The sequence below is a fragment of the Dendrobium catenatum genome, unplaced genomic scaffold (assembly GCF_001605985.2).
Source record: "Dendrobium catenatum unplaced genomic scaffold, ASM160598v2 fragScaff_scaffold_338, whole genome shotgun sequence".
In the NCBI taxonomy this organism is placed as follows: domain Eukaryota; kingdom Viridiplantae; phylum Streptophyta; class Magnoliopsida; order Asparagales; family Orchidaceae; genus Dendrobium; species Dendrobium catenatum.
The window spans coordinates 356777-382038 of record NW_021318800.1 but is presented as its reverse complement, the minus strand read 5'-3'; the positions used below and the strand labels follow the sequence as shown (position 1 = coordinate 382038).

General features: G+C 36.6%; 1 protein-coding gene across 1 annotated transcript in view; it reads left to right on the top strand.

Annotated features, from left to right (window-relative positions):
- LOC110100629 (protein transport protein SEC23-like) overlaps nt 1–25262 on the top strand; it is a 28645-nt gene continuing 3383 nt past the window's right edge. The window contains exons 1-10 of the mRNA XM_020828223.2: nt 1–939; nt 1034–1207; nt 4191–4352; nt 4802–4944; nt 15941–16016; nt 16114–16286; nt 16391–16472; nt 22663–22740; nt 23162–23323; nt 23407–23670. Of these exons, the coding sequence (XP_020683882.1) occupies nt 142–939; nt 1034–1207; nt 4191–4352; nt 4802–4944; nt 15941–16016; nt 16114–16286; nt 16391–16472; nt 22663–22740; nt 23162–23323; nt 23407–23670 (2112 nt within the window). The 5' untranslated portion in view covers nt 1–141. The remainder of the gene's footprint in view (nt 940–1033; nt 1208–4190; nt 4353–4801; nt 4945–15940; nt 16017–16113; nt 16287–16390; nt 16473–22662; nt 22741–23161; nt 23324–23406; nt 23671–25262) is intronic.

Genomic DNA, 25262 nt, shown 5'->3' with positions numbered 1-25262 from the left:
TGCTTGAAATAACGGTTAGCAGGACAAGATTGCGGAGACATCGCCGAGAGGATCGTTGAAAAACGTTCAACGCTTCCCCACAGGCGTTCGGCGTCCCCACGCGTCAAAACCGACCTTGGAGGAGCTCATTTCGGCACATCAATGGCTGAAATGGCCGGAGGTGCTCCCGCCACGGAGGTGGCGGCCTCTGATCCCGATGGCTTCGACGGCGTCCGCATGACCTGGAACGCCTGGCCTCGATCCAAGATCGAGGCGAGCAAGTGCGTGATACCTGTCGCCGCATCGATCTCTCCGATCCGCTCCTTTCCTGATCTTGTTGTCCTTCCGTATTCTCCTCTCCGCTGCAAGCCTCCTTGCTCTGCCGTCCTCAACCCCTTTTGCCGCGTTGATTTTCCCTCCAGGATTTGGATCTGTCCGTTCTGCTTTTCTCGAAACCATTTCCCCCACCACTACGCAGCTATCTCCGAGAGCAACGTACCCGGCGAGCTTTACCCACAGTGTTCCACCGTCGAATACGCCATCCCTGCTCTTGTTTCAGGCGGCGATCCCTCGGCAGCGCCTTCTCTGCCGCCCCCCATCTTTCTCTTCGTCATCGATACATGCGTGATCGAGGAGGAGTTCGGTTTTGTCAAGTCTGCCATGCGCCGTGCTATTGGACTTATCCCGGAGAATGCCCTCGTTGGGCTCATCACCTATGGTACCCAGGTCCAGCTCCATGAGCTCGGATTCTCGGAGCTCTCTAAGTTGTATGTCTTTCGGGGGACTAAGGAAATCTCCAAGGAGCTGATTCTTGATCAGGTTGGGCTTTCGGCACCGGGGAGCGCACCGACTCCTGGTTTCCCAAAGGGTGGAATGTTGCAGGCGAATGGATTGCATCCTGCAGTGTCAATCAATAGGTTTTTGCTACCAGCATCAGATTGCGAGTATACCCTTAATGCTGTGAGTTTTTTAGGTTTATTTGCTTCTTATGGATTTTGTATTGTTGATTGATTATAATTTCTTGTTTTAAATTTCCTTTGTTCTTGTTCTTTAGTTGTTAGATGAGCTGCAGATAGATCAGTGGCCTGTGGAGGCTGGGAACAGAGCTCGGAGGTGCACTGGTGTTGCTCTGAGTGTTGCAGCTGGATTGCTGGGCACGTGCTTGCCTGGTACTGGGGCAAGAATTGTAGCTTTGGTCGGAGGGCCGTGCACGGAGGGCCCTGGAATGGTAAGAGCATCAATACCATCATGTCTTTTTAACAATTGATTATCTTACGTTTTAGGTTAATGAGGAATCAAACTCTTATGCTATGTTGCATAAAAAAAAAAAAAAAAACTCGCACTTGGGTCATGCTTCTGTTGATTAGTCATGATATCTGAGGAATAGTTTGTTTTAATGGCATGAACCATTAGTTTATGATTTCAAGATTTTAGGCGATATTGTTTATTTGCCAGGTAACTTTAAATTGGCATGGGACAATGTTATCTCTAAATCAATTTGGGCTTTTTGTTGAAGTCTACAGTTTAAGCATGTTGACGCATGACGGTTTAATGTTAGGTTTTGAACATGCAATTATAATGATGTGATGTGTGAATCACACAAGACAACTTAGACTTCTTAGCGAACTATAGTATTTGATAGTGAGCAATATAGTTTAATGATCAAATAAATCAAGTTTTAAAAGATATTACAGAAAAGTAGTTCGAACCACCACATAATTAATCAATTGAATACTTTTGAGAGTAATGGTTTAAAAAATCCCATGAACTACCTTTATGAATTATCCCCTACAAACAATTTCTTCTAAAAAATTCTCCAAAAAATATTTGGGTGTATTACTTATGTTCACATGCACAAACAACATCAAGACGCTTGATCTTAGAGCACTCAAATGCAACTTTATTGGATATGCTTCCACTAAAAAATAATACAAGTGTTATCATTTTACCACAAAAAATTCTTCACTTGAAAAGATGTCACATTTGATGAAAAATAAATTTTTTTAATTCAATTTCATCACAAGAGGAGAAGCACCAACTAGAAGATAAATTTGATGAAACCACTATCTTCTATTTTGACACTCCAACTACTCAAACTCCAATAATTCCAATCACTACACCCCTTCATATTTATCCAAGAAATAATAAGCCTTGTCAAAGTCTTTAGTTGGCTCATGATTTGGAATCTTCATCAGATTATAATGATCAACTCTTCGCCATACATTTTTCTTTGTATCTTATCACCAAATGCACTGGACCGGTTACTATTGCGGTGGTCCACCCTAGACCGGTCCTTGTTTACTCCTGGCTAAAGCCTAGTCCACCTCAGCCAGCGTCAACCCACTTGTGGTGAGGCCTAGGGAGTAATAGAGAGAGGAGGGGTCGGGTTAGGAGGGAAAATTCAAATTGGGAGGGCTTTTTTGGATATTTTGTTGGATATTGTATGCTTTAAGTAGTTTTGTTAAAACTAGGGATGGGGCATGTCTTGTTGAAATTTAGATTGTTATTAGGGTGATTGGGCTATAACTAGCGGCTAGGGATTTGGGAAACCCGGATCTTCATCTTCAATTGAAGATCCATTGTATCTTGTTTGTTTTGCTTCTCTATCATCAATTAAAATGGTTTTTTTCCTCCTATTATTCCCCTTAGTTCTTGTGATTTGTGTTTGGGATTGTTGAAATTAAAATTCAGCCAAGAGTTCTTGATTTCTACAAGCACTTCCTATCATACACATTCTTTCAAAAAATGTCTCCTAAATATAAAGCATTTCTTATAGACATCAGCTCCACACCCATTAAAATATCATGAAACCTATTTGAGGCACTTGAAAGCAAGTATTGGAAGGATGCCAAAAGAAAAGATGTGAATGACATGGAGAAAACCATACTCGAGAGATCATTAAACCATTAAAAGAGAAAAAATATAGGGTAAATTTTTTTATTTTTTTTTTTTTTTAAATATAAAGCTGATGGGAGCCTAGAATATCTATATGGACTAGATTAGGTATTAAGAAAAGCTAAAACAATATGTTGTTTTAAGCTCTAGTGGAGAATTTGAATCCAGAGCAATTGCACATGGTATTTATGCTCATATAGATTAAAATCATTTTAGAATGTTTAAAATTTAGATATGAAGAACCTATGCAAATAATAAATATGTCATCAGCATTGTTCACAATTTTGCACAGTTTGATCGTACCAAACATATGGAAGTTGTAGATATTTCATGGAAGAAAAGTTATAAAATGGGTTAATATTCACTTCATATGTCCCACCAGGAGGGCAGTTTGCTAACGTATTAATAAAAACATTTTGCAACCCTGTATGCAATTATATTGTGAGCAGACTTGGATTGATGGATCTCTGCCATCTAATTTGAGCGGAAGTGTTGAAAGGACTGACAAACAGATGAGGCCGATGGATGCTATGAAAGGAAAAAGAGGATCCACAAATCTATTATTTACTTGAAAACATCCCTTCCACCAACTCCTACAAAAGAAAGGAAAGGAGGCCTTGGATTTCTCCCTTGGCATTAATCGACAAGGCCAATTAAATCCAACAGAAGGCATGATCAGACAGCTTGTTAAGATTTTTTTTGCCATTGTAATTAGTTTTTTCCTTTTATTTATTGAGTAGTAATGTAATTAGCTGTTTCCTAGCCAAGCTTTCCTACTTCTTTTGTATAATGTTACTGGACTAGATTAGGTATTATTACATACAAATAATCTTGCATATATATTTAGTATGTATATGTATGTACAAGATTATTTGTACGTAACAGTTAATTATGACTGCATAATAGTTGATTTTGTGATGACACTTGTTTCTGTAATATTCAATTATTCATACGTATAGAAGCAATTTTGTCGAACCATATGTGATTTTGTATTTCTTGGTTATCATAAACATGCATATAGTTATTACCTAAGTTTATTATGCTGAAACTCAAACCATGAATACTTGAATAGTTAAATTTGATACAGTTGTCTCTATAGATGGACAATTATTGGTACTTTAAATGCCTATTTGTTGTGCCTTGCTTTGGAAGTATTAGGTGGCCAATTGAGGCATATTTATATAGCTGGCAGCGTTTCAGTTGCGCCTTTGTGACCTGCTGTAACTTTTCTGGAACCAAAGTATTATGTGCACAGGAGCTCTATTTGGTTTGATATGATAGCTCAATGTTACTTATGATGTGGTCTTGTTTTGTAGATTGTTTCCAAAGATCTATCTCAGCCAGTCCGATCACACAAAGATCTGGATAAAGATGCTGCTCCACATTTTCATAAGGCTGTTAAATTTTATGACAATCTGGCCAAGCAGCTCGTTAATCAGGGTCATGTTTTAGATCTATTTGCTTCTGCCCTTGATCAGGTTCATACTGTTTCCATTCTTAAACTACATTGCTTATACCTTTCTGGTCAAAAAGTTGATTTTCTAAAGTTTAAATTCTTTCTTGTTAAATTTATTTTTTTAGCACTTTATTAGTTTATTGTTACATATTCAACCATAATTTATACAAAAATTCTCTATTACTATAGAGAAGAGTTTTAGGAGTGAGAGTGCAAGGGCATCTTCAGAATAATCTCTTTTCTGCCGTTCTTTTAGCCTTTCACAATATTGATAAGAATACAAATCAAATTGTAGGGAGGGTTCTTTGCTTGTCTTTTTGGTTGAAAGCAGGAAGTTCCGAATGCTATTGATAAGAAATTTCTTTGTACCTGATTTTATTAATAACTTCTGAGTTTAATTCCAAAATTAACTTAGAAATTAAGTCCAAGTGTTCCAAAGTGTTTTGCCCTTCAAAACAATTTATTTTTCAGGTTGGCGTTGCGGAGATGAAAGTTGCTGTTGAAAGGACTGGTGGGCTTGTTGTCCTAGCTGAAAGCTTCGGGCACCCAGTTTTTAAAGACTCTTTTAAAAGGATCTTTGAAAGTGGTGAACAGTCTCTTGGCCTCTCTTTCAAGTGAGTTTTACTGCATCTTTGTTGGTTTTTGTTAAATTAATGCCCTAATTTTTTCTGACATTGTGACCGTTGTTCTAGTCATGATGATTTAAATGGCCATTCGTAGAGGCAGCAAAACATAAAAGTGTGAATCCATTCTAATGCAGTCTGCTGCTCTGACCTTCCTTTGCCATCATTAATTGTTTGTGGCCTATTCTTTGTGAACACCATGCCATGCACATTATCTGTTGCACGAATTTATTTCCATCCATCACACATGTATTTTAAGTGTTTTTCATATGGTTATCTTTTGGAAATCATAATCAGATATCGGGAAAAATGAAAATTGTCATCATAAATATAGACCCTTCACCAATTACCAGAACAATGACTAAAATCAGCATAATAAATCTTCTTGTTTATACTCTTTAGCTGTGGAGCTTTCTCTTTAGAAAAACTCAGAAGGAAAATCTTATAATTTGATTGATATTATAGATGTAATCTCGTCAACTTCATTTTAAACCTTGTGAAGTTAGTCTCATATATCCTGTGTGCTCTTGTGGTTTTAGCTTTGGATGCCTACCTCACCTTAATACTATTTTGTGAGCTATTGAGTATTTTCTTGTGATATCGTATTTAATAGCATATTTGTGTCACTCATTACTGCATCCATCTCAAGTGCATGTTTAAAATCTTTGTAGCATGGAATTTTACATTTGTTGCTTGAATGCCAGTTCTTTACTTCTTTGTATCCGTGATTTTTTCTGGATTCCTTAGATTTTTTTCAATACCTCAGCAGATGGACAGTCCTTCCCAACTACGCAGCTTGGCTTGGCAAGTTTGTCTGTTTACATTGTTTACCTTATGTAGTGACCTCCTATCGAGCGTTTTGTTAACTGCTGCTACCCTTAACCATCTACTTTTGCTCGAAGTCTAGTTACAGCATTACCAATCTTTAACTTGGCTCAAATCAGCTGCTGCTTTTATGCAAAGATTGGTGGGCATATTAAGATATCACTGATATATCTCATATATCATGAAGCATGGAGCCAACATGAGATACGGATACCATGACATGAGATAACTGAACTAGAAAGCAACGCACCGTTAACACAATGTGTAATTTTATAAATTATTAATATAAAATGTATAATTAAAACATCTGATTTTAGATATTAAAAGATTATACAATTAAGCATAATATTGTATACTTCGTATAGAAAGCTTAATAATAATAAAATAATAGCAAACTTGGTTTATATCATTAAATTTTAGCTTATCATCAGATGTAGTAATTGTGAATTTTCAATAATAGAACAAAATGAACATCCATTAATTATTAAATATATTGTGAATATTAGCATTATCTGTAAAATATCAAAAGCCCTAAAAAGGATTAACACTGAAGTTCTTTTCAGAACAATTAAACAAAACATAAGTTTAATTACGATGCATCCTTAATTGGAGCTAACACACTCAGTATTATGATCACATCACACAAAACACTTGCACTCTTCAAAAGCTCTTCACCTTCATCAGAAAAAAAAAGTTTTCAAAGTTGGCTCATCAAATGAGTGATTAGCAATTTTAAGTATTTCAATATCATCTATTGTAGTTAATTTATTCCCACCAATATCCCATAACTAATTCTTTCTTTTAGTAAATTCCACTCTCTTAAATAGAAACCTAAGTTTGGTGCGTACAAATATCCAATCTTTATCCTGTTGAGGAGTTATCTTGTTTCTTTTGAGTGAATTGATGAAATAATATACACTAATTTCTTTCAGAATAAGATGAGGAACATGGTTGTGCTAAAACATTAATAGTTAAACTTTGTAGTCACGGGAAATTAGCACCCTATATCATTTAATAAGCATCCATGGTGTACCTTGAAGTTATTAAGTCATGCTCAACAAAAGCAATACTAAGATCAAAGTAGTAAGTTTCAAATTATCATTGCCCTTTCCTCAATATTTGTAAAAAGCCTTTTTAGGCATTTGTTCCTCCATTTTAATATATTCATATCTTTATTTGGACCAACTTGATTTGGAGCTTTACTTTGTCCAGCATGATTATAATCCCTAAAAAGGAACGCAATAATTGAAACTTCAATCATTAATAACCAACAAGTAATACTTTGAGATTAAGTAATGATTACCTTGGATTACGGAGTATTTTAGCATTGAAAGGGAGTGCTACTTTAGTTTCTTCTTTGCACAAGATTGTTATATGCCACCTTATAAAAGTTGGACTTTTAATTATTCTCCTTTTTTTAATATTGATTATTATCCCTTTAACCTTTTCAATCGTAGTATCCCACACATGCCATGCATAAGGATGTGACAAAGCTTGTCAATATCAGCTACTCTTAATATCTCATATGCTGGCTTTGTATATGAAATGATATAATCTATTTTATCCCACCATAAAACGTTCAATATATCCTTTTTTGAAATTTGCCTTTATTCATATCATCTTCTCGATGCATTCTCCACTTGTCATTTGTTTTCATTTTTTGTTTTATAGTTTTGAATCTCCTAAGCATTATGATTGTCAATACAAAATAAATTTTTGCCATAGCTAACTTTTATAACTTAACACATTCATTAACAATTAAAAGCCTCATTTAACTTTTATTACTAAGACCAAAGTAGTTAGTATGTTTCAAATTATCATTGCCCTTTCTTCAATATTTGTAAAAAGCCTTTTCAGACATTTGTTCCTCCATTTTAATATATTCATATCTTTATGTGGAGCAACTTGATTTGGAGCTTTACTTTGTCCAGCATGATTATAATCCCTAAACAAGGAATGCTATAATTGAAACTTCAGTCATTAATAACCAACAAGTAATACTTTGAGATTAACTAATGATTACCTTGGATTATGGAGTGGTTAAGCATTGAAGGGGAGTGCTACTTTAGTTTCTTCTTTGCACAAGATTGTTATACACCTTATAAAAGTTGGACTTTTAATTATCCGCCTTTCCTTAATATTGATTATTATTCCTTTACCTTTTCAATCATAGTATCCCACACAAGCCATGCATAAGGATGTGACAAAGCTGTCAATATCAGCTACTCTTAATATCTCATATTCTGCCTTTGCATATGAAATGATATAATCTATTTTATCCCACCATAAATCACTCGATATCTCCTTTTTTGAAATTTGCCTTTATTCATATCACCTTTTCGATGCATTCTCTACTTGTCATTTGTTTTCATTTTTTGCATTTTTTTGTTTTATAGTTTTGAATCTCTAGGCATAATGATTGTCAACACAAAATAAGTTTTTTTCATAGCTAACTTTTATGACTTCACAAATTCATTAACAATTAAAAGCCTCATTTAACGTCATGATGAAAATCTTCATAAAGTTTGCATCCCATGTGATGTTTATGGTCAAACTACTTTCTTCATAAGTCATCTTATGACCCTCTAGGCTTCTATATTCTTTTGAGCACAACTATTCATTAATGTAATATTCAATTTATAAACAAGTCAAGGAACCCAAAAAACAATGAGTGCAGTGGGGTCTCAATTAGTGTTTCTGCCATTTCTCACATCGTTGCATTATCAATGATTACACGACCTATTTGGATGAGGACATCGGACCATGAAGAGTTTACGACCGTGATTGAGTTGTTATATTTCTAGTTTTTGTTGTTTGTATGAGACTTATTTATGTTATTAGTTTGTTTCCTGTTTTTCCCTCTACTTATGTGATGTGTCATGGGCATTGTTGTCTTTTGGTTATTCCCTTTTGTTTGGCCTATATATATGGCTCCATCCCCTCATGCAATGTTTTGATGTTTATGTTATAAAATTTTGATTTTGTGTGATCTTGTTCTCTTGGAGAATTGAGAGTGTGAGCATGAGAAGTCCTTCGAGAAGGCAAAGCATCACCCAACAGCCTTTGCGCTCTTGGTTTTTATCTAGCCGAACGCCCAACCCCCATCTCCTGCACCAGCTAAGCGTCTCCCACCTCCACTGGCTGCCTCTACAGTCCAAAAGATTCTGCCTCACCACCAACAATAAATGGCCCTTCATCTTCTCTTGTGACCCTTAATATTCCAACATTAAATGCACTTGAACCCTTGATATTCCCAAGCATAATTAATGTGGAAATCAAATCGAATTTTCATTTAATTTGTAGGATTTCCAAACCACCTTTCCATCTTCCCAAGCAACCCTCATTAAGTTTCAACTTTTTCCCTTCCAAAGCCAAACATTAATTCCCCACTTACCCACATAATTAGTTACAATTCAAGGCTTGTAATTAATTGTTGTAATTAATTGGTCAAACTTCTCTTAATTACTTTTCCCTAATCCCTAGCGTACGTACTCCTCTTCCCATGTGCTGCCATTAATTCCTAAGCAATCTTTTCATCTTCCCAAGCAACCCTCATTAATTTTCAACTTCTCCCCTTTCAAAGCCAAACACTAATTCCCCACTTACCCATGCACAATTAATTACAATTCAAAGCTTGTAATTAGTTGGTCAAACTTCCCTTAATTACTTTTCCTTAATTCCTAGCCTATCAACTCCTCTTCACATGCGCTGCCATTAATTCCCAATCAATTCTCTAAGCTCCACTTAATGTCACATTAACTACCTTCCCCTTTCCCAAGCTATCCGACCCCTTATCCTAGGGCTGCAAGCGAACCAAGCGTTTGACGAGCTACTTGATGCTCGGTTCGATTAAAGCTCGTTTGTGATCGTTTAATTAACTAAACAAACAAACTTGAACAACATTTTAAATACTCTATCCTTAAATAAACAAGCTTGAACACAAATGTGTTCGGTTCATTTATGTTCACGAACAACATCATTTGAAGTTCGTGAACAAGCTCGACATTAAGCTCGATAAAAGCTCGAATGGAGAGGAATGCAACAGGTAAGCTTCATTTAAGAATATATTCATATAGATTAATCATATTTTCATTTTAAATAGATAATTGTTTTTATTATAAATTTAATTTTCTGAACAAAAGACATTTCACATTTGTCCATGTTTGCTAGATTGTTTGTTTTAGATATTCATGAACATATTTAATGTTTGTTTGTTTTTTGTTGACCTGTGAACCGAAACAAAAAAAAAAGGAGAAAAGAAAAATACCATACCTACTCTGCCCCATCCCACGTCGCACGTCGCGCATGTTCACGACACTCCTCCCACGTCACACGACCTTGCCTCGATCGCTGCACCTTTCACGTTGTTAAAACTAAGAGCTTCACTCTCATTAATTTCCTTCCCACTCGAGAGCTTCGAACCGAATCCCTCTTCCTTTCGCGCGCTTCTTCGTTGATGTTCGGCTTCATGGCTTCGGGGCTTCGCAGAAGGTGTAGAGACTGCAAGCGTCGCTACTTCGACTCCTTCGCTGTTGGACTACGCTCGTTTGATTATTTTCCCTTCTTGATGGAGCGGAAGTCACGACATTTGGATCGGAAGTTGCGACCGGAGCTCGTTGTCGAGAAAACTTTCTCCCTTCCGCCGCTTCTTCGGCTCCTTCGTGCTGTTTGACTACGCTCCAACGACGCCTTTCCCCTCCTAATAGATCAGAAGTCACACATTTTGCTCCGAGTCAACAACAGGAGCTCGCGGCTGTGAAGGTAACTTACCCTCTATCGCGCACTTCTTTGGCCAAATCCCATTTAGCTGCCGACTCTAATGAGGAAATTAAGGGATTTAACTTAATCCTAATATCAATTAATTATTGATTAGGTGTAATTAATTATTAATAGTTATAATTAACTATGATTTTAATTAATCATAATTATTAATAATTAAATAATAATTAGTTATTATTAATTCTAATTAATCATTATTAGACTATTAGTTATATTTAATTATGATTAATTATTACAATTAATTATAATTAATAAAAAAATGTTTGCCCCTTCCCTTGCCTCGATCAGCGAGCCTCCATCGCCGGTCTATATTCAAAGGTATAATTCTTAAACTTAAATCCCTCTTTTAAGTTTTACCTCGATGTGCGTGTCAAGCCGACGAACCTACCATACATGTTTTTCTCTAGCGTGGTGTGAAGGGAACCCGGTGCGACACCTACGATGAGATAGGTGAATGGCCTTTGGACCCAAAATCCTATTCTTGGCGTTTGTGTCGAGTCGGCAAACCACTCATACACGCTTTTCTCTAGCGTGGTGGGAAGGAGACCCGGTGCGACACCTACAACGAGGCGGGTAGGCCCGGTGCATGCTTTTTTTAGCGTGGCCAGGATAATCTTAAGTACCCGTACGCGGCTCTGTATATGCGGGAAAACAACTGCTTCTCTTTTGGAACAGGTACTGAAGTACCCATACACGCCTCTCGTAAATGCTTTTCTCTAGCATGGCGGGAGGCCCAGTTTTTTGTATTTTTCTCCTAAATGTGGGAGACGCCGGGAGGTTACCGAAATTTCGGGTGAACATATGACTGCACTCGGACCTGATTTGGACTCAAATGAACAGTGGACATGAGGACCTGAAATTAAACAAATTTTAAAATAAAAGACTAATCCCAAATAAAATAAGATCAGACTGAAGCCAAATTCAAATCAATTTGAACATGCAATTGAACTTGCAAAGACTTTAGAAGACTCTGAACAAACACTTGAACTCACACTTGAACTCGGACTATACAACATTAAGTGAGAGTTGTAGACTTGATGAATTTGTGTCTAAATGAAATTGAACTTGGAATCAAACATATACAAAGAATAAAGCTTGAATCTTATACGAGAGAACTCAAACTACAAGAACATTTGTATGGTCAATAGTGACTCAATGTTGGATAAAATGCATTAATCTTCGCAAATAAATGTGACTAAGATGCAACAAATACAAACGACTGTGAGCTCTTGTAGGAAGGATATTGCAACATCCTTATAACCAACATCGAGGTACAAGTAGGTACGCTACAAGACCTCGATGCATACAAACAAAGAATGTAATGGACTCTTACAATAGTCTCTACTAGATCAAGTGCATCTACCTGCAAGAACAACAAATGGTTGTAGAATGCATATGTGTGTCCTATATGCGCTATTGAGATCTCCAACACAATCAACAATGCCTGTAGATTGAGATGAAAATACTAGCACTTAATTATGGAAAACCCGCCTCTACAAACAAGTACAATCGTCATACCACCTGAGATTAGTGAAAGGTGAATATGATGCAGGAATAATGTCTCTTCTATGAACACCTCCAGGAAGTCGTAGTGAATACAGCGGGCCCCCGTAAATACACACGAGCCGCTTGTGGATAATAACAGTGGATATATAGTAGGCACAACGAACCACTATGAATACAAATGCAAATATCACCTATAACAGTGGTGATTAAGATTTGCGAGTATGTCGGGTATGAAGACAACTCGATGTACGGAGAAGGGCATCTCTTGACAGAATGGAAGAGATGTTTGAACAAATTTGAACTGAACTTCCTAGTGTTACAAAGTTTCTTCCTTGCCTTTTGTCTGAGAGAAAACATCTATGTATCTATGGTCCTTGGAAATACAAATGATCTTTAAAGTTTGGTATTACGAGACAATATATCATGCACACTGATAGTGCTATGGTATCGCCTTTGCCGACGTTGTTCAAACAAGGAGTACAAGTGCCTTCTCGGGACATAATCCTCCCATGAGAAGGGCACCCTTCTTCCGGCAGAATGGGATAGATGTTTGAACAAATTCGAAATAAACTTCTTGGTGTTTCAAAATTTCTTCTTGGTCCTATACTTAGGAAGAAAATAATTCTGGCATCCACAAACACCAGAAATAACAAGCCTACTACACTGAAGATCTTAAAAGAAGTTTTTTTTCAAAGCAGCGGTCATTGATTTCAAAGTTCAGAAGGACCTCCCGATGAATGAGAAAAGGGAGTCTACATCAAAACAAAGAGGATTCCTATGGCAATTTGATGACAATGCCATGATCCACCTGTAAGCAAAAGCAGGAGATTCATTACTACACTACAATTCACATGCAGAAAGCAACAAGTAGTGCATGACAATCTACATGTACAGAGCAGTGAACAAGTTAATTCAGAAGCTGCTACGCCACGCCACCGGATTCATAACATCCATGTAAGCGGACAATAGGCGTTTACAAATATTTCAAAGTGCCCCGCATATGCACCATAGTTTGTATACATATATGTACACGAAAGAGGCAAGTAAAATCAATACCGCATGGGCCCTGACGAGCATGTTTTCGATACACACGTGATGTCTAGGGATGCTGCACGGGTTAAATGATGAATTTTAGTTCGAACCCGATCCTTCTCGATACGGTTCGAACCATTAATTAAATATGCGGTCACGAGGTCGACCGGGATATTAATTTTATACAATCATATTAGGCCTTCAAGGCTCCTGTATAAGAAAAATTCATCGATAAAATCATTCACTCGTATGGGCCCCGACGAGTATGTTGTGAGAACACATGTGACATCTAGGGATGCTGTGCATGTAATTAAATTTGAACCCGATCCTCGTAAGTAGATAAAAAGGAGTCGACAAAGTTTAATTATAAAATGCCCCCATAAACTCGCATGAGCTCCGACGAGCGTGTTACGGATACACATGTGACGTCTAGGGATGCTACGTGGGTCAATAAGTGAATTCAAGTTCGAACCCAATCCTTTTATGCGGATCAATAGAAGTCGATAGGGTTCAAACCATCAAACAAATATACGGTTGCAACGACTGATATATTTATCTTAATATATTCATATTAGGCTTTCAAGGCTTATAACAATGATAATTCACTAATAAAGGCATAAAGCCTATGAAACATGATCCTTTGTCGACAGCTCGACAGAGTCAACAAGGTTCATTCATAAAATATAAATATTTTCAAATAGAAATGACCCAAACACCCCGATGATGGTCTTGTTAAATGCCTATCTCAACCGGAGTGGTTAATTCCAAATATTTAAAATTTCATTACAAATGTCCCCAAAATCCAAACTCCAAGAAAAATCATCCAATTCCAGATATTTAAAACTGAAAATCAAACCATTCTAACGCTTAAAGCAAAATCCATCCACCCTCCACAACAGTTTGTTTAGGTGGTCAAATTAAAATTTACTTTAGCTCACATAGAGCTAATGCCTAGTAAAAAATATCACTAGGATCCATTCTTAAATAATCTCCTGCCAATAAGGACGTGGTACGTGTCCTCTGACCGGCTGTTTTGCCGTCAAATGGCACTGCAGGATAAACGGTTATGACCTAGGGCCTTCTGAACCGAGTTATTTTCTCGCCAAATAACACCAAGAAATATCGATTATGGCCAAAGCCAATACACTCTTTAGTGGCATCAAATTCTTGAGATATGAATCAATAGGATATAATCGATAGTTCACAAAGGCCTCTGTTAGCTAAGGTGGATTCAAATTTGTCCCCTTAGGCAAATATCCATCCTAGGTCTACAAGGTACCCTTGGACGAAGCAACTCGTGGCTGCCGATAAGGATCCTTTTGTCAGGTTGGGTCGACTACCTCCTCTGACTAAATAGATCAGGGATCACGATGGCCCAGGACGACATAACCATGAGATCTTGATAGGGTCTATCATCTATTCCCCACCATCTACTTTAAGTGCAAGATGGTGAAATTTTCAATTTTAAATATAAAATCCTCTAATTTTCAATTCCATGCCCATTGTTGTTACTATATGCCAGATAACACGTATCTCTACGTATCTGATTGACGACTAGCCTTAATCGAAAGTTCTCTCTCATGATTGGGAGGGGTAATTAACTATAGGGGCTTGTGCCTATAGGAAACCAGAACTCATATCATAAAGTCCTCACAAAATGAGGGCGAAATCTCTGGGTAGTGTCTTATCTACAAACCCATATGCCTTCCCAAAATTTACCCCGAAACTTAATACGTTAAAACTCCCCCGAAGAAAGAAAGTAACAACGGGCGGAGGCCGGGGCCGAATTTTCGGAGCCCACATTATATAATAATAATAATAAATATTAAAAAAAAATTAATGTTTGTTTGTTCAATAGATTGTTTGTTAAATATGTTCACGAATATAGCTCGTTAAGGCTTGTTTGTTTAAAGATCGATAAGCATTAAACGAACCGAGCATGAACTGAACATGAACCAAACTTGAACACCTTTAAATTAAATGAACCAAACATGAACACAAACAATAAAGCTCGAATCAAACACGAACCGAACTTGAACAAGCTAATGATAAACAAACTCAAACATGAACACTCACATACTCAGCTCGGCTCGGTTTGTTTGCAGCCCTACTTTCCCCTTTCCTCTTCCACTTCATTTCTTCTCCAAGTGACTACTTTTCTCTCCCATATCAGGCACACTCAAAGGAGAAAATAGTGAGCATTCACATTTAAATTCAGCCAACGTCAAGGAGGAATCCCATATAAATCTGAGAGCATTTTGCAAGAGAAACAAATATATGAAGATAGCCATCAAGAAGCCCAACTACGTTATTATTGAGCTAAGTATCTAAACCATTCTCCTTAATTATTCTCCATCAAGGAGCCCAAGTCGCCATGAAACCCTAATTCCAATCAAATCTAACATAATTTTCCCTAATCCTCCCATCCTCTTTGATACAAAAGTTTTCCTAATTTAATTTCCCTCCCAAGCCCTAGTCGCCCACTTCTTTGCAATTTGAAATCGCTTGGACAAGTGGGGCCCCACCCCTTTGGGCGGAACGAACTAGAGGAGGCGGATTGTTTCTGCCTCCTGTACACGAGCTGAGCCGGCCCAAGGGCCGGCTGGGCCAGTTAAGTGTGAACTGGCATATCAAATTTATCCATACAAGTTGTTATGTTCTTTTTTCACATCATGGAGGCCAAACTTTAGTATGAATTATACCGTGAGGACTGAGGATGTTAATAATACTTATGTATTGCATACTGCATTAATAAGATCATTTATTCTTGCATTTGTACTTGATAGAAGGATTATATATAACTTGATTGATATGTTCTCATTCCCATTTGTTTTTTCCATGTCAGCGGGACACATGAGATCAACTGTTCAAAAGAAATTAAAATTCAGGGCATAATTGGACCTTGCACATCTTTGGAGAAGGTAGCATTTTTAGTACATTAACCATTATAAGCAAAATGCACAAAATTGTATGCCAGAGTTTGAATAAAATTTATGCTTTCTACTATATCCTTTACAGAAAGGTGCCTTTTGTTCAGATACGGTGATTGGTCAAGGAAATACAACTGTATGGAAAATATGTGGTCTTGATAGGAGTACTTGTTTGACTGTCTTTTTTGACATATCACCAAGTGAGCGATCAAGCCAATCAGGAATCCCAAATCCTCAATTGTATATACAGTTCTTAACAAAGTAAGGACTATATTTACCGTCATTGCCTTATTACATCACTGTAACTCTTGCTTAGCTTGCTAGATAGTGTTATGTAAAACTTTTTTTTCCTTTTACATCTGCAGCTATCAGAATTCTGAAGGTCAAATTAGGCTACGGGTTACAACCATCACTAGAAGATGGGTAGAAGGATCTACAAATACAGCGGTTAGTTTTCAAATTATTAAGCATCTTCTTTTGGCCTTTTAGTCGATATTTTGTTTTATTTTTCAAATGCTTTTTCTTTACGCACACCTTTTATGAAAATGGTAGTTAGAAGTGAAACTCGTTATGATTGAAAATCTGTTGATAGCCTATACATTTTGATCGAAATAATTTATTTTTCCACTTAAACTGGCAGTATGCATTTTAGGAGTCCAGATATATTGTATGTAGGGCATATTCCTCAGATCTAATTTCTTATTTTGTGTATTTGGTAGTAACATATTCAGAGATATTATCACGAAATGCCACTTATTTGACATGTTAGTAATAGATCAAAGTATATACCACAGTGACATGGTGATACGATCTTACCCGGTAGTTTATAGGGCAAATGAAGAACCTGGCTTAAAACAAAAAACCTCTGATCCGAAGTTTCCTTAGGTTTGTGGGGTTTAACTGAGAGCGGAAGAGTTCTTGAAGCAAGAACAGAAAACCGAAAGAATTCTGGAATTCTGACGTTGCAGAATTCTGAATTCTGAGAGGTCTTGAAAACTGTGGAGGCTGCGGGAGGATTGCAAGATCAGAGAACTGAAAGAATTCTGAGATCTGTTGTTGGCAGAATTCTGAATGCTGTTGTTTTACTGAATGCTGAAATTCTGAGAGGTCTTGAAGGCTGTGAAGGTTTAGGGAGGTTGAGCCACTAGTGGTGGACAACAAGGGAATAGGGGAAGATGGAAGCCCAGAAGCTTGGCTGGTTAGTGGGAGCCAAATCTTGAAGAACCCACGGTTGGAGTAGCAGGTGGAAGCTAAAAGGCGGCAACACCTGGTGGGATGGAGGGTAGAACCGGTTCTTGATGGTCTGGTTCTGGCGGCAGAAGATCTTGGAGAGCCGGAGGCTGGATGGCTGGAGGGAGTAGGGCTGCGGTTTTTGGAATCTCCAAGGCAACACCTGAGGGCTGACGACAGAATTGGAAAGGATATGAGGACTCTGTTGAGACCTGGAAGGAAGAGAAGGATTTTTGGAGACTCCAAGACAAGCCCAATGGGCAGCAACACTTAGAGAAATCAATTCACTAATTTGATCCACCAAAATCTGTCTTCTTTCTTATTCCTATGGCCTTTAAATAGGCATATTTTATAGATTCTACATAAAAGCCCCTCCATTTTTTAAATTCAGTAATAATACAAAAATAATTCTATTAAAGCAACTAATCAACTACTTGGAGAAGGTTATTAATGATCCTATCAGGTTCTCATTATCATGCCTCTTTAGGTCTTCGTGGGCCCAAAGTCGGGTAAATAGCCCACTAATTTCTTTTCCGCCTTTGTGACTTGGCGCGCATGTAGGATCACCAATAGTAATTTGAATAGGACTTCCTTGACCATTAGCTTGATATATATCATTCCCTTCCTCTTGAGAAGGATTTGTCTTCAAATCATAATCTGCATCAAAACGGCTCACCTTTCAAGTCAAGCTTGTAGGCGTTGTCATTGATGCGCTCTAACACTTGAAATGACCCATCTCCTCTTGCAAGTAGTTTTGATCTTCTTTGATTTGGAAGCTTTCCTTTCTTTTATGTAACCAAATCCAATCTCCCGGTTCCAAGAGTAACTTGGTAACTTGGTACGACCTTTGTTGACTTGCTTAGCATATTGTTTGGTTGGTTGCTCCACATTAATCCTTGCCTTCTCATGAATACGCTTTACAAAATCTACTTTCGTTTCACCATCTAAATTAAAATGTCCGGGCAAAGGAGATAAATCTAATGGAGTTAAAGGATTAAAGCCATACACAATTTCTGGTGAAAACTTAGTAGCAAAATGAACAGTACGATTATAAGTAAACTCAACATGTGGCAAGCATTATTTCCAAGTTTTAATATTCTTTCTAACAATAGCTCTTAGCAAGGTAGATAAAATTCCATTCATAACTTCAGTTTGACCATTAGTTGATGGATGACCTAAGGAATTTGACATCTCTATCCGACACAATAATCCTAGGTATTCCATATAATCTCACCACTTCTCTAAAGAACAAATTGACAATGTTTAAAGCATTATAAAATTTATGACAGGGAATAAAATGCATCATTTTAGAAAATCTATCAACTATTACAATTATTGAATCTTTCCCATTTTTTGTACGGGGTAAACCTAATACAAAGGCCATTGGTATATCTACCCATGGTTCTTTAGGAATAGGTAATGGTATATATAACCCATGGGGTTGCACTCTATTTTTGGCTTATTTGCAAGGAACGCACCTAACCCAAATAGGTTCTACATCTCTTTTCATATGTGGCAAAAAAAACAAAATGTTCTTGTAGAATAGCCAAAGTTTTGGCTACCCCAAAGCGTCCCATTAACAGATTAACTCACTACCATGTGATTCTTTAACCAATAATTCCCTTAGAGAGCAAATTGGAACACAACTTATTTTCTCGAAATAAAAATCCATCAAGATTGCAAAATTTACCTAATGAATTATGCTTACATGCTTGAAATTCTTCACAAAAGTCTAGGTCTTCAGTACATAATTTCTTTATATATTCAAATCAAAGTAATTTAGAATCAAGAGTAGTGAATAGAGTATACTTGCAAGAGAGAGCGTAGGCTACCACATTTGTCTTACCTTACTTGTATCGGATGATATATGGGAAGTTCTCAATGAATTTCATCCATTGAGCGTGTCTTTTGTTCAATTTTTGTTGGCCCTTGAGATGTTTGAGTGACTCATGATTAGTGTGTATCGCAGACTCGAACCATAGAGAGTGTTGCCATGTCTTCAAGGATCTAACCAAGGCATACAATTCTTTGTCATATGTGGTGTAATTTAGGGTGGCACCATTTAGCTTTTCACTAAAGTAGCAATTGGTCTCCCTTCCTACATAAGTAAAGCTCCAATACCTATTCCTGAAGTATCACATTCAATTTCAAATATTTTTTTTAAAGTTAGCTAGAGATAACATGGGTTAGTTTTTGTTTAATAAGTGAAAAAGATTTTTCCTGTTTTTCACCCCATTTAAATTCAACATTCTTTTCGATAACTACAGTGAGTGGGGTGGCCAAGGTGCTGAAATCTTTCACAAATCTTTTATAAAAACTAGCAAGCCCATGAAAGCTTCGCACTTCATTTATGTTGGTTGGTCTTGGCCACTCTTGGATGGCTTGTACCTTTTTCTCATCCACCTATATGCCATGAGAGCTAACAACATATCAAAGGAACACAATTCTATTGGTGATGCAAAATGAACATTTTTTTAAATTAGCATATAATTGTTCCTTCCTAAGCACTTCCGATACTAATTGTAGGTGTGTAAAATGTTCATTCAAGTTTTTACTTTAGATGAGTATATCATTAAAGTAAACAACAAAACAAAGTTTCAATATAAGCTCGCAAAACATGATTCATTAATTGCATAAAAGTTCTAGGTGCATTAGTTAAGCCAAAAGGCATCACTAGCCATTCTTATAAACCTTGTTTTGATTTGAATGCTATTTTTCATTCATCACCTTCTTTCATACAAATTTGATGATACCCACTTTTTAAGTCAATTTTGGAAAATAAGCATGCATTATATAATTCTTCTAACATATCATCTAAACGGGGAATAGGGCAGCGATACTTCACCGTGATATTATTGATGCCTCGGCATTCCTCTACGTCCTATCCTTTTTGGGCACAAGTAATACTAGAACAACGCATGGGCTCGTGCTCTCCTTCACCAAACCTTTTTCCATTAGCTCACTGACCTGTTGTTGAAGCTCCTTGGTTTCCTTGTGTTGCTTCTATAAGCAAGTCGGTTGGGAAGAGTGGCTTCAGGTACAAAGTCAATTTGGTGCTCAATTCCTCGAATTGATGGTAGGCCGGAAGATGTCTCTTCTGGGAACACATCTTCATAATCTTGCAAAAGAGAAATAATGCTGCTCTGAAGGATTCCAACCAAGTCTTTAGTGCTCAAATAATTTTCTTTATACATAAGTGATATGAGGGGTTGTCTAAGCTGTATGGCTTGTTTGATTTCACTTTTATTGGCAAGAATGCATGATTTTTCTTCTTGCTTTTGTTTTAATCCTGAAGTGAATTCCCTCGTTTTGCTATTATGTTCTTGCTTTAGCTTCAATTGATCCTTTGCAACTTGTTGAGGTGGTAATGGCCAAGAGTAATAGGTCGTTGGTTAAGCATAAATGAATATTTATTAGAAAAATCATCATGCAAAATTTTTCTATCAAATTGCAATGGAGGACCTAGAAGTATATTGATAGGAAGTGGATGTAGGTATTGAGAAAACTAGGAAGAATAACACAAGAACTTTTTATTGAAAGATAAATGAAAGAAAAAGCAAGATACAATTGGATCTTCAATTGAAGAGGAAGATCCAACTCTTCCAAATCCTTAGCTGGCGTCTAGAGCCCTCAGAAAAAGAGTACAACAAACACAAATCACATAATACCCAAAATACAACATTGTTAGCCTTAAATAGGCTCCCCTAATTTCCTCCCAAATCAGCCCCCTTTCTCTAAATAATTCTTTATAATATTTGAATTCAAATTAGATATATTTTCCTAATTAATTCCCTCCTAATTATAATTAAAACATTGCTAAATAATTTCCATTTGATTCCTTCTACCTTTCCCTAAATAATTTACCCTTAGATTTTGAATTCAAATAAGATCTCTTGCCATAAATAATTTCTTCCCAATTAAAATTAAAAATTTCATAAACAATTCCCCTTTGATTAAGAATCTTCCTAAATAACTCTCTCTTTATTAGGCAACTTTCTAATTTCCTCCCAATCAAATTGGTCAATTCATCAATACTTCCCTCCCAAAGTGTCACCTTGTCCTCAAGGTGGAAGGATGAGAACTGTCTAGTCCTAGGTGATCATATCCAAGTAATTTGGATAACTACCTCTAATGCTCCTTAGTCATCATCCTCAGCTCCAACAGAAAACTTCAGACTCTGGTTTGTTCAGACAATAAAGTATCACCCCAACAAATATGGTTGCCACTTTGGATGACTAAGATAATTGCCGTCAACTCCCGCTCGTATACAAACTTGAGCCTCTTCATGGTTGTGAGCACTGAGCACCTAGCTGAAATAAGCAATGAGCCGATGATCTTGTATGAGTATTGCCCCTAGGCCGTATCCTGATGCATCTATCTCCACCAGGTATACCCACCTATGTGCATCATCCTCTTCAAATATCTGCATCTTAATAGGACACAATGGTAAAAAAATGATTCATGTAGTTGACTCAACTTAGTGGGATAAAGCCTTGTTGTTGTTGCTTCACCAAAAAAAAATCAATCATTTTTTTCCTTGGATATTGAAGTTGCTACTAAGGCTAATGCCAACGGTTTTGATCCGCATGCTGCCTAGCTTTTCAACCCTTCAGTGAATATGGTTCACTCTCATTGTAATAAATCTTCACTGCATTCCGTGTATTCTATTCCCATTCCTTGATTTTGAATGTACTAATTTTTTTTTTTGAAAAAAATGCATTGGATTCTTTGAATGGCCTTTTTTTTCCCTTTTTCTATTTGACGCTAGCGCGTTTGTCTTTCTGCTTCTTTATGATCAGAACATCATGCCTTCTTAGTTACATGTGACTGGAAGTATGCAATTATGACTAGGAATTATTGTGCCCAGCATTATGTAAACTTCAATTTTAGCCTTCATTGTAGGTTGATATTATCAAATTTCACGTGTGTTGGTTTTTTCTTTCCAATGTTGGGATCACAAAATGTACTTTCAGTTCTTGTAAAACATGACATTTTTTTATATTATTAAGTATTTTTAAGAACTTTGTGGCTTGGGTTTGCTTGCTTGACAACTTCATGTCTAGTTATATGCTTCTTTTAGGTCCTTTTATTTCATTTTCTCTTTTTAGGTCCTTTTATTTCATTTTCTTTTAGCTTTTTTTAGTTAATGCATTTGTTCATGGGTTTACCTTATAGATCGTCATGAAGCTTCCTATGACAGTCAACACTGAGTTACTAAGGTCAATTGATCCTATAAGTATGTATAACCAATGCATTAACTTTAACTGCTAATATGTTAGTTGAGTTATGTAAATATTTAACTGTAGGAATTTCATGGTTTTTGTGACAATTTATTTATTATTTGATCAATAATTGTTGCATATTTATTGATTTATTTGGCTGATATCATAAATCACTGATCCTCCAGGAACTGGTTGATGGGTTCGACCAAGAAACTGCTGCTGTTGTATTGGCTAGATACGTGTCATTTAAGATGGAGATGGAGGTCAGTTTTTTGCTGCACAAGATTATAGCTGCGTTCATTGTGATGTATACTGATAATGCTATAAATTGTACATATAGGTTTGTTTAGATTGGTTTTAAATGCATATGTAATACTCAAGAATAATGATGAGATTCATAATGGGGACCCAAAATTTTGTCATGGCTAATGTTCTTGATAATGACTATAATGACATATCAGAAGCATGGAGGTTTAATTTCATTTACAAATCAATTTAAAAATCTTGTTGCACTCTTTAATATATTCCCCAATAATGGCACATTGCTCAGCTGGTATTTTCTTTCATTTTTTTTTACAATTACAGAACTACTTTTAGTTTTTTTCATACTTAAAGATATTGTCAATGGTTTTTATTGGAAAAGTATTTCTCATTGTGGCAAAGTGTTTCTTCTTCTGTTTTCAGGAAGAATTCGATGCAACCCGATGGTTGGATAGAACACTCATCCGCCTTTGCTCACGTTTTGGTGACTATCGGAAAGATGAACCTAGTTCATTTATTATAAATCCTAATTTTTCAATATTTCCTCAGTTCATGTTTAATTTGAGACGGTCACAGTTTGTACAGGTGAGACATTTGATTTATTTATTATTTATTATTTCTTAACCCCAGCTTTCCCATATTAAACATTTAGATGTTGTATGTTTCAGGTTTTTAATAATAGCCCTGATGAGACCGCATATTTCCGCATTTTGTTGAATCGAGAAAGCATCACAAACTCTGTTGTTATGATTCAGCCTTCACTGATATCATACTCTTTTGCTGCACCGCCTTCACCTGCTTTGTTGGATGTAGCATCTATAGCAGCTGACCGCATACTCTTACTGGATGCATATTTCAGTGTAGTTATTTTTCATGGTACGACAATTGCTCAGTGGCGCAACATGGGCTACCAAAACCAGCCAGAACATCAGGTATTAAAGTGTCAATTGCAATTTTATTGTAATAAGATGTAATTCATTCTTTATATGCATCTTTTTTTTTAGTTTAGTAATTAATTTTTTATGGAGCTTCTTTGGCATTCCCTCAATTTTTTTGAAGCTCAAGCCTTTTCATCTTTTTCTAGCTGAACTACATGAAGTTTTGAGATGCAACACTATCTCACTTGTTTTAGAACTATTAATATCCTGAAGTTTCGGTCGGTTCTTTCATTAAGTTAATTGTGTCATAATATGAGAAACATCTAATTTTTCTGTGACCTTCAAAGAAATCAACCTTAAACACTAAATATACCCCTATGATTCAGAACTCAAACACAATTATATGAAATATTTACATGTTTGAATTATTTCTCCTGAATGTTCTGTTTGTGGACAAGTTTGAAGTATAATTTTGATTGTAATGCATCTTAAATTGTAATTTATTTTTTATTTCTTGTTCGGACAAGTTAAAGATGGTGGAATGCATAAACTTTATTTGGCTTCTTGCAGAAAATTATCATTCCTTTGCATTTCTCCTCGATGATAATGTGATGTGAAACAAACATGCGATGGAGTTACTTTAAGAAATTAAAGAGAGCAATTTTAGCAAAATAATCCAAAATAAAATTATCACTTATAGCAAAGATTGATCCTTGTAGTTCTCAATTTTAACTTGCTTAGGCAAAGAAGAGCGAAATCAATCAACCAAACAATTCAAGAAAACACAAAGAATAATTGTAAAACTACGACGATAAATAAGAGTCCACGATTTAATAATGAGAATTTTCAAATTTGGAGTCCATACGCTCAACTAGTCTAGGCTTTAGCGGAAGAAGAGTCTCCACATTAGAACCGAGGTCACTCTGAGGAAGAAGAAACCTAAGATCATCGTTCTTGGATAGGTGGCCGGAGTATGGAATTCTGGACAGCAATCCAATGATGTCCAGTAAAGTCTGGACAGCAAGGGGGTTGAGTTTGGGGGCTGACCAGCCGGTAGAAAGGTGCAGAAATCAGTGGATTGCAGTCTACCAATTTTCAAAACTTCTGGACAGCCATCCCGTGAGGAAGATTTCAGGATGGGAAGGGGCTTTGGAAGAGTGGTGGGCTGTAGAGAAGAATAGGGAATTGACTGGAATTCAATTCAGGACTTCAATTCCCTAAAATTCAGTGAATTGATTTGGGGAGATGATTGGAAATCAAAAAAAGGAAAGAAATAAAGAGGAGGGAGACGGGTGGGAGAGGAGCTCACTGGATTGAGAGGGAGTGAAAGGCTTTTAGAAGAATTTCCAGCAAAGAGCCACGGGCTCATATTTCCTAATTCTCAGCTCTAGTATTAGGAAATAACATCAATAGCCTAGGTATGCAGGAAAGCCGTGAGAGTGGGATGAGGGAACTAACTGAGGAGAGAGGAAAGCCATTTCAGTTTTCAGATTTTGAAATCTGAAAATTAAAACTGAAGAAATCTGGAATTAATTATGTGAGAGGAGGCATTTAAAAGGTGGTGATGTGGCAATTAAATAGAAAACAATAAGGGGAAGGCTGGCCAAGTATAGAGAGGGAGAAAATGTTTAACTTAAGTGGGTGGG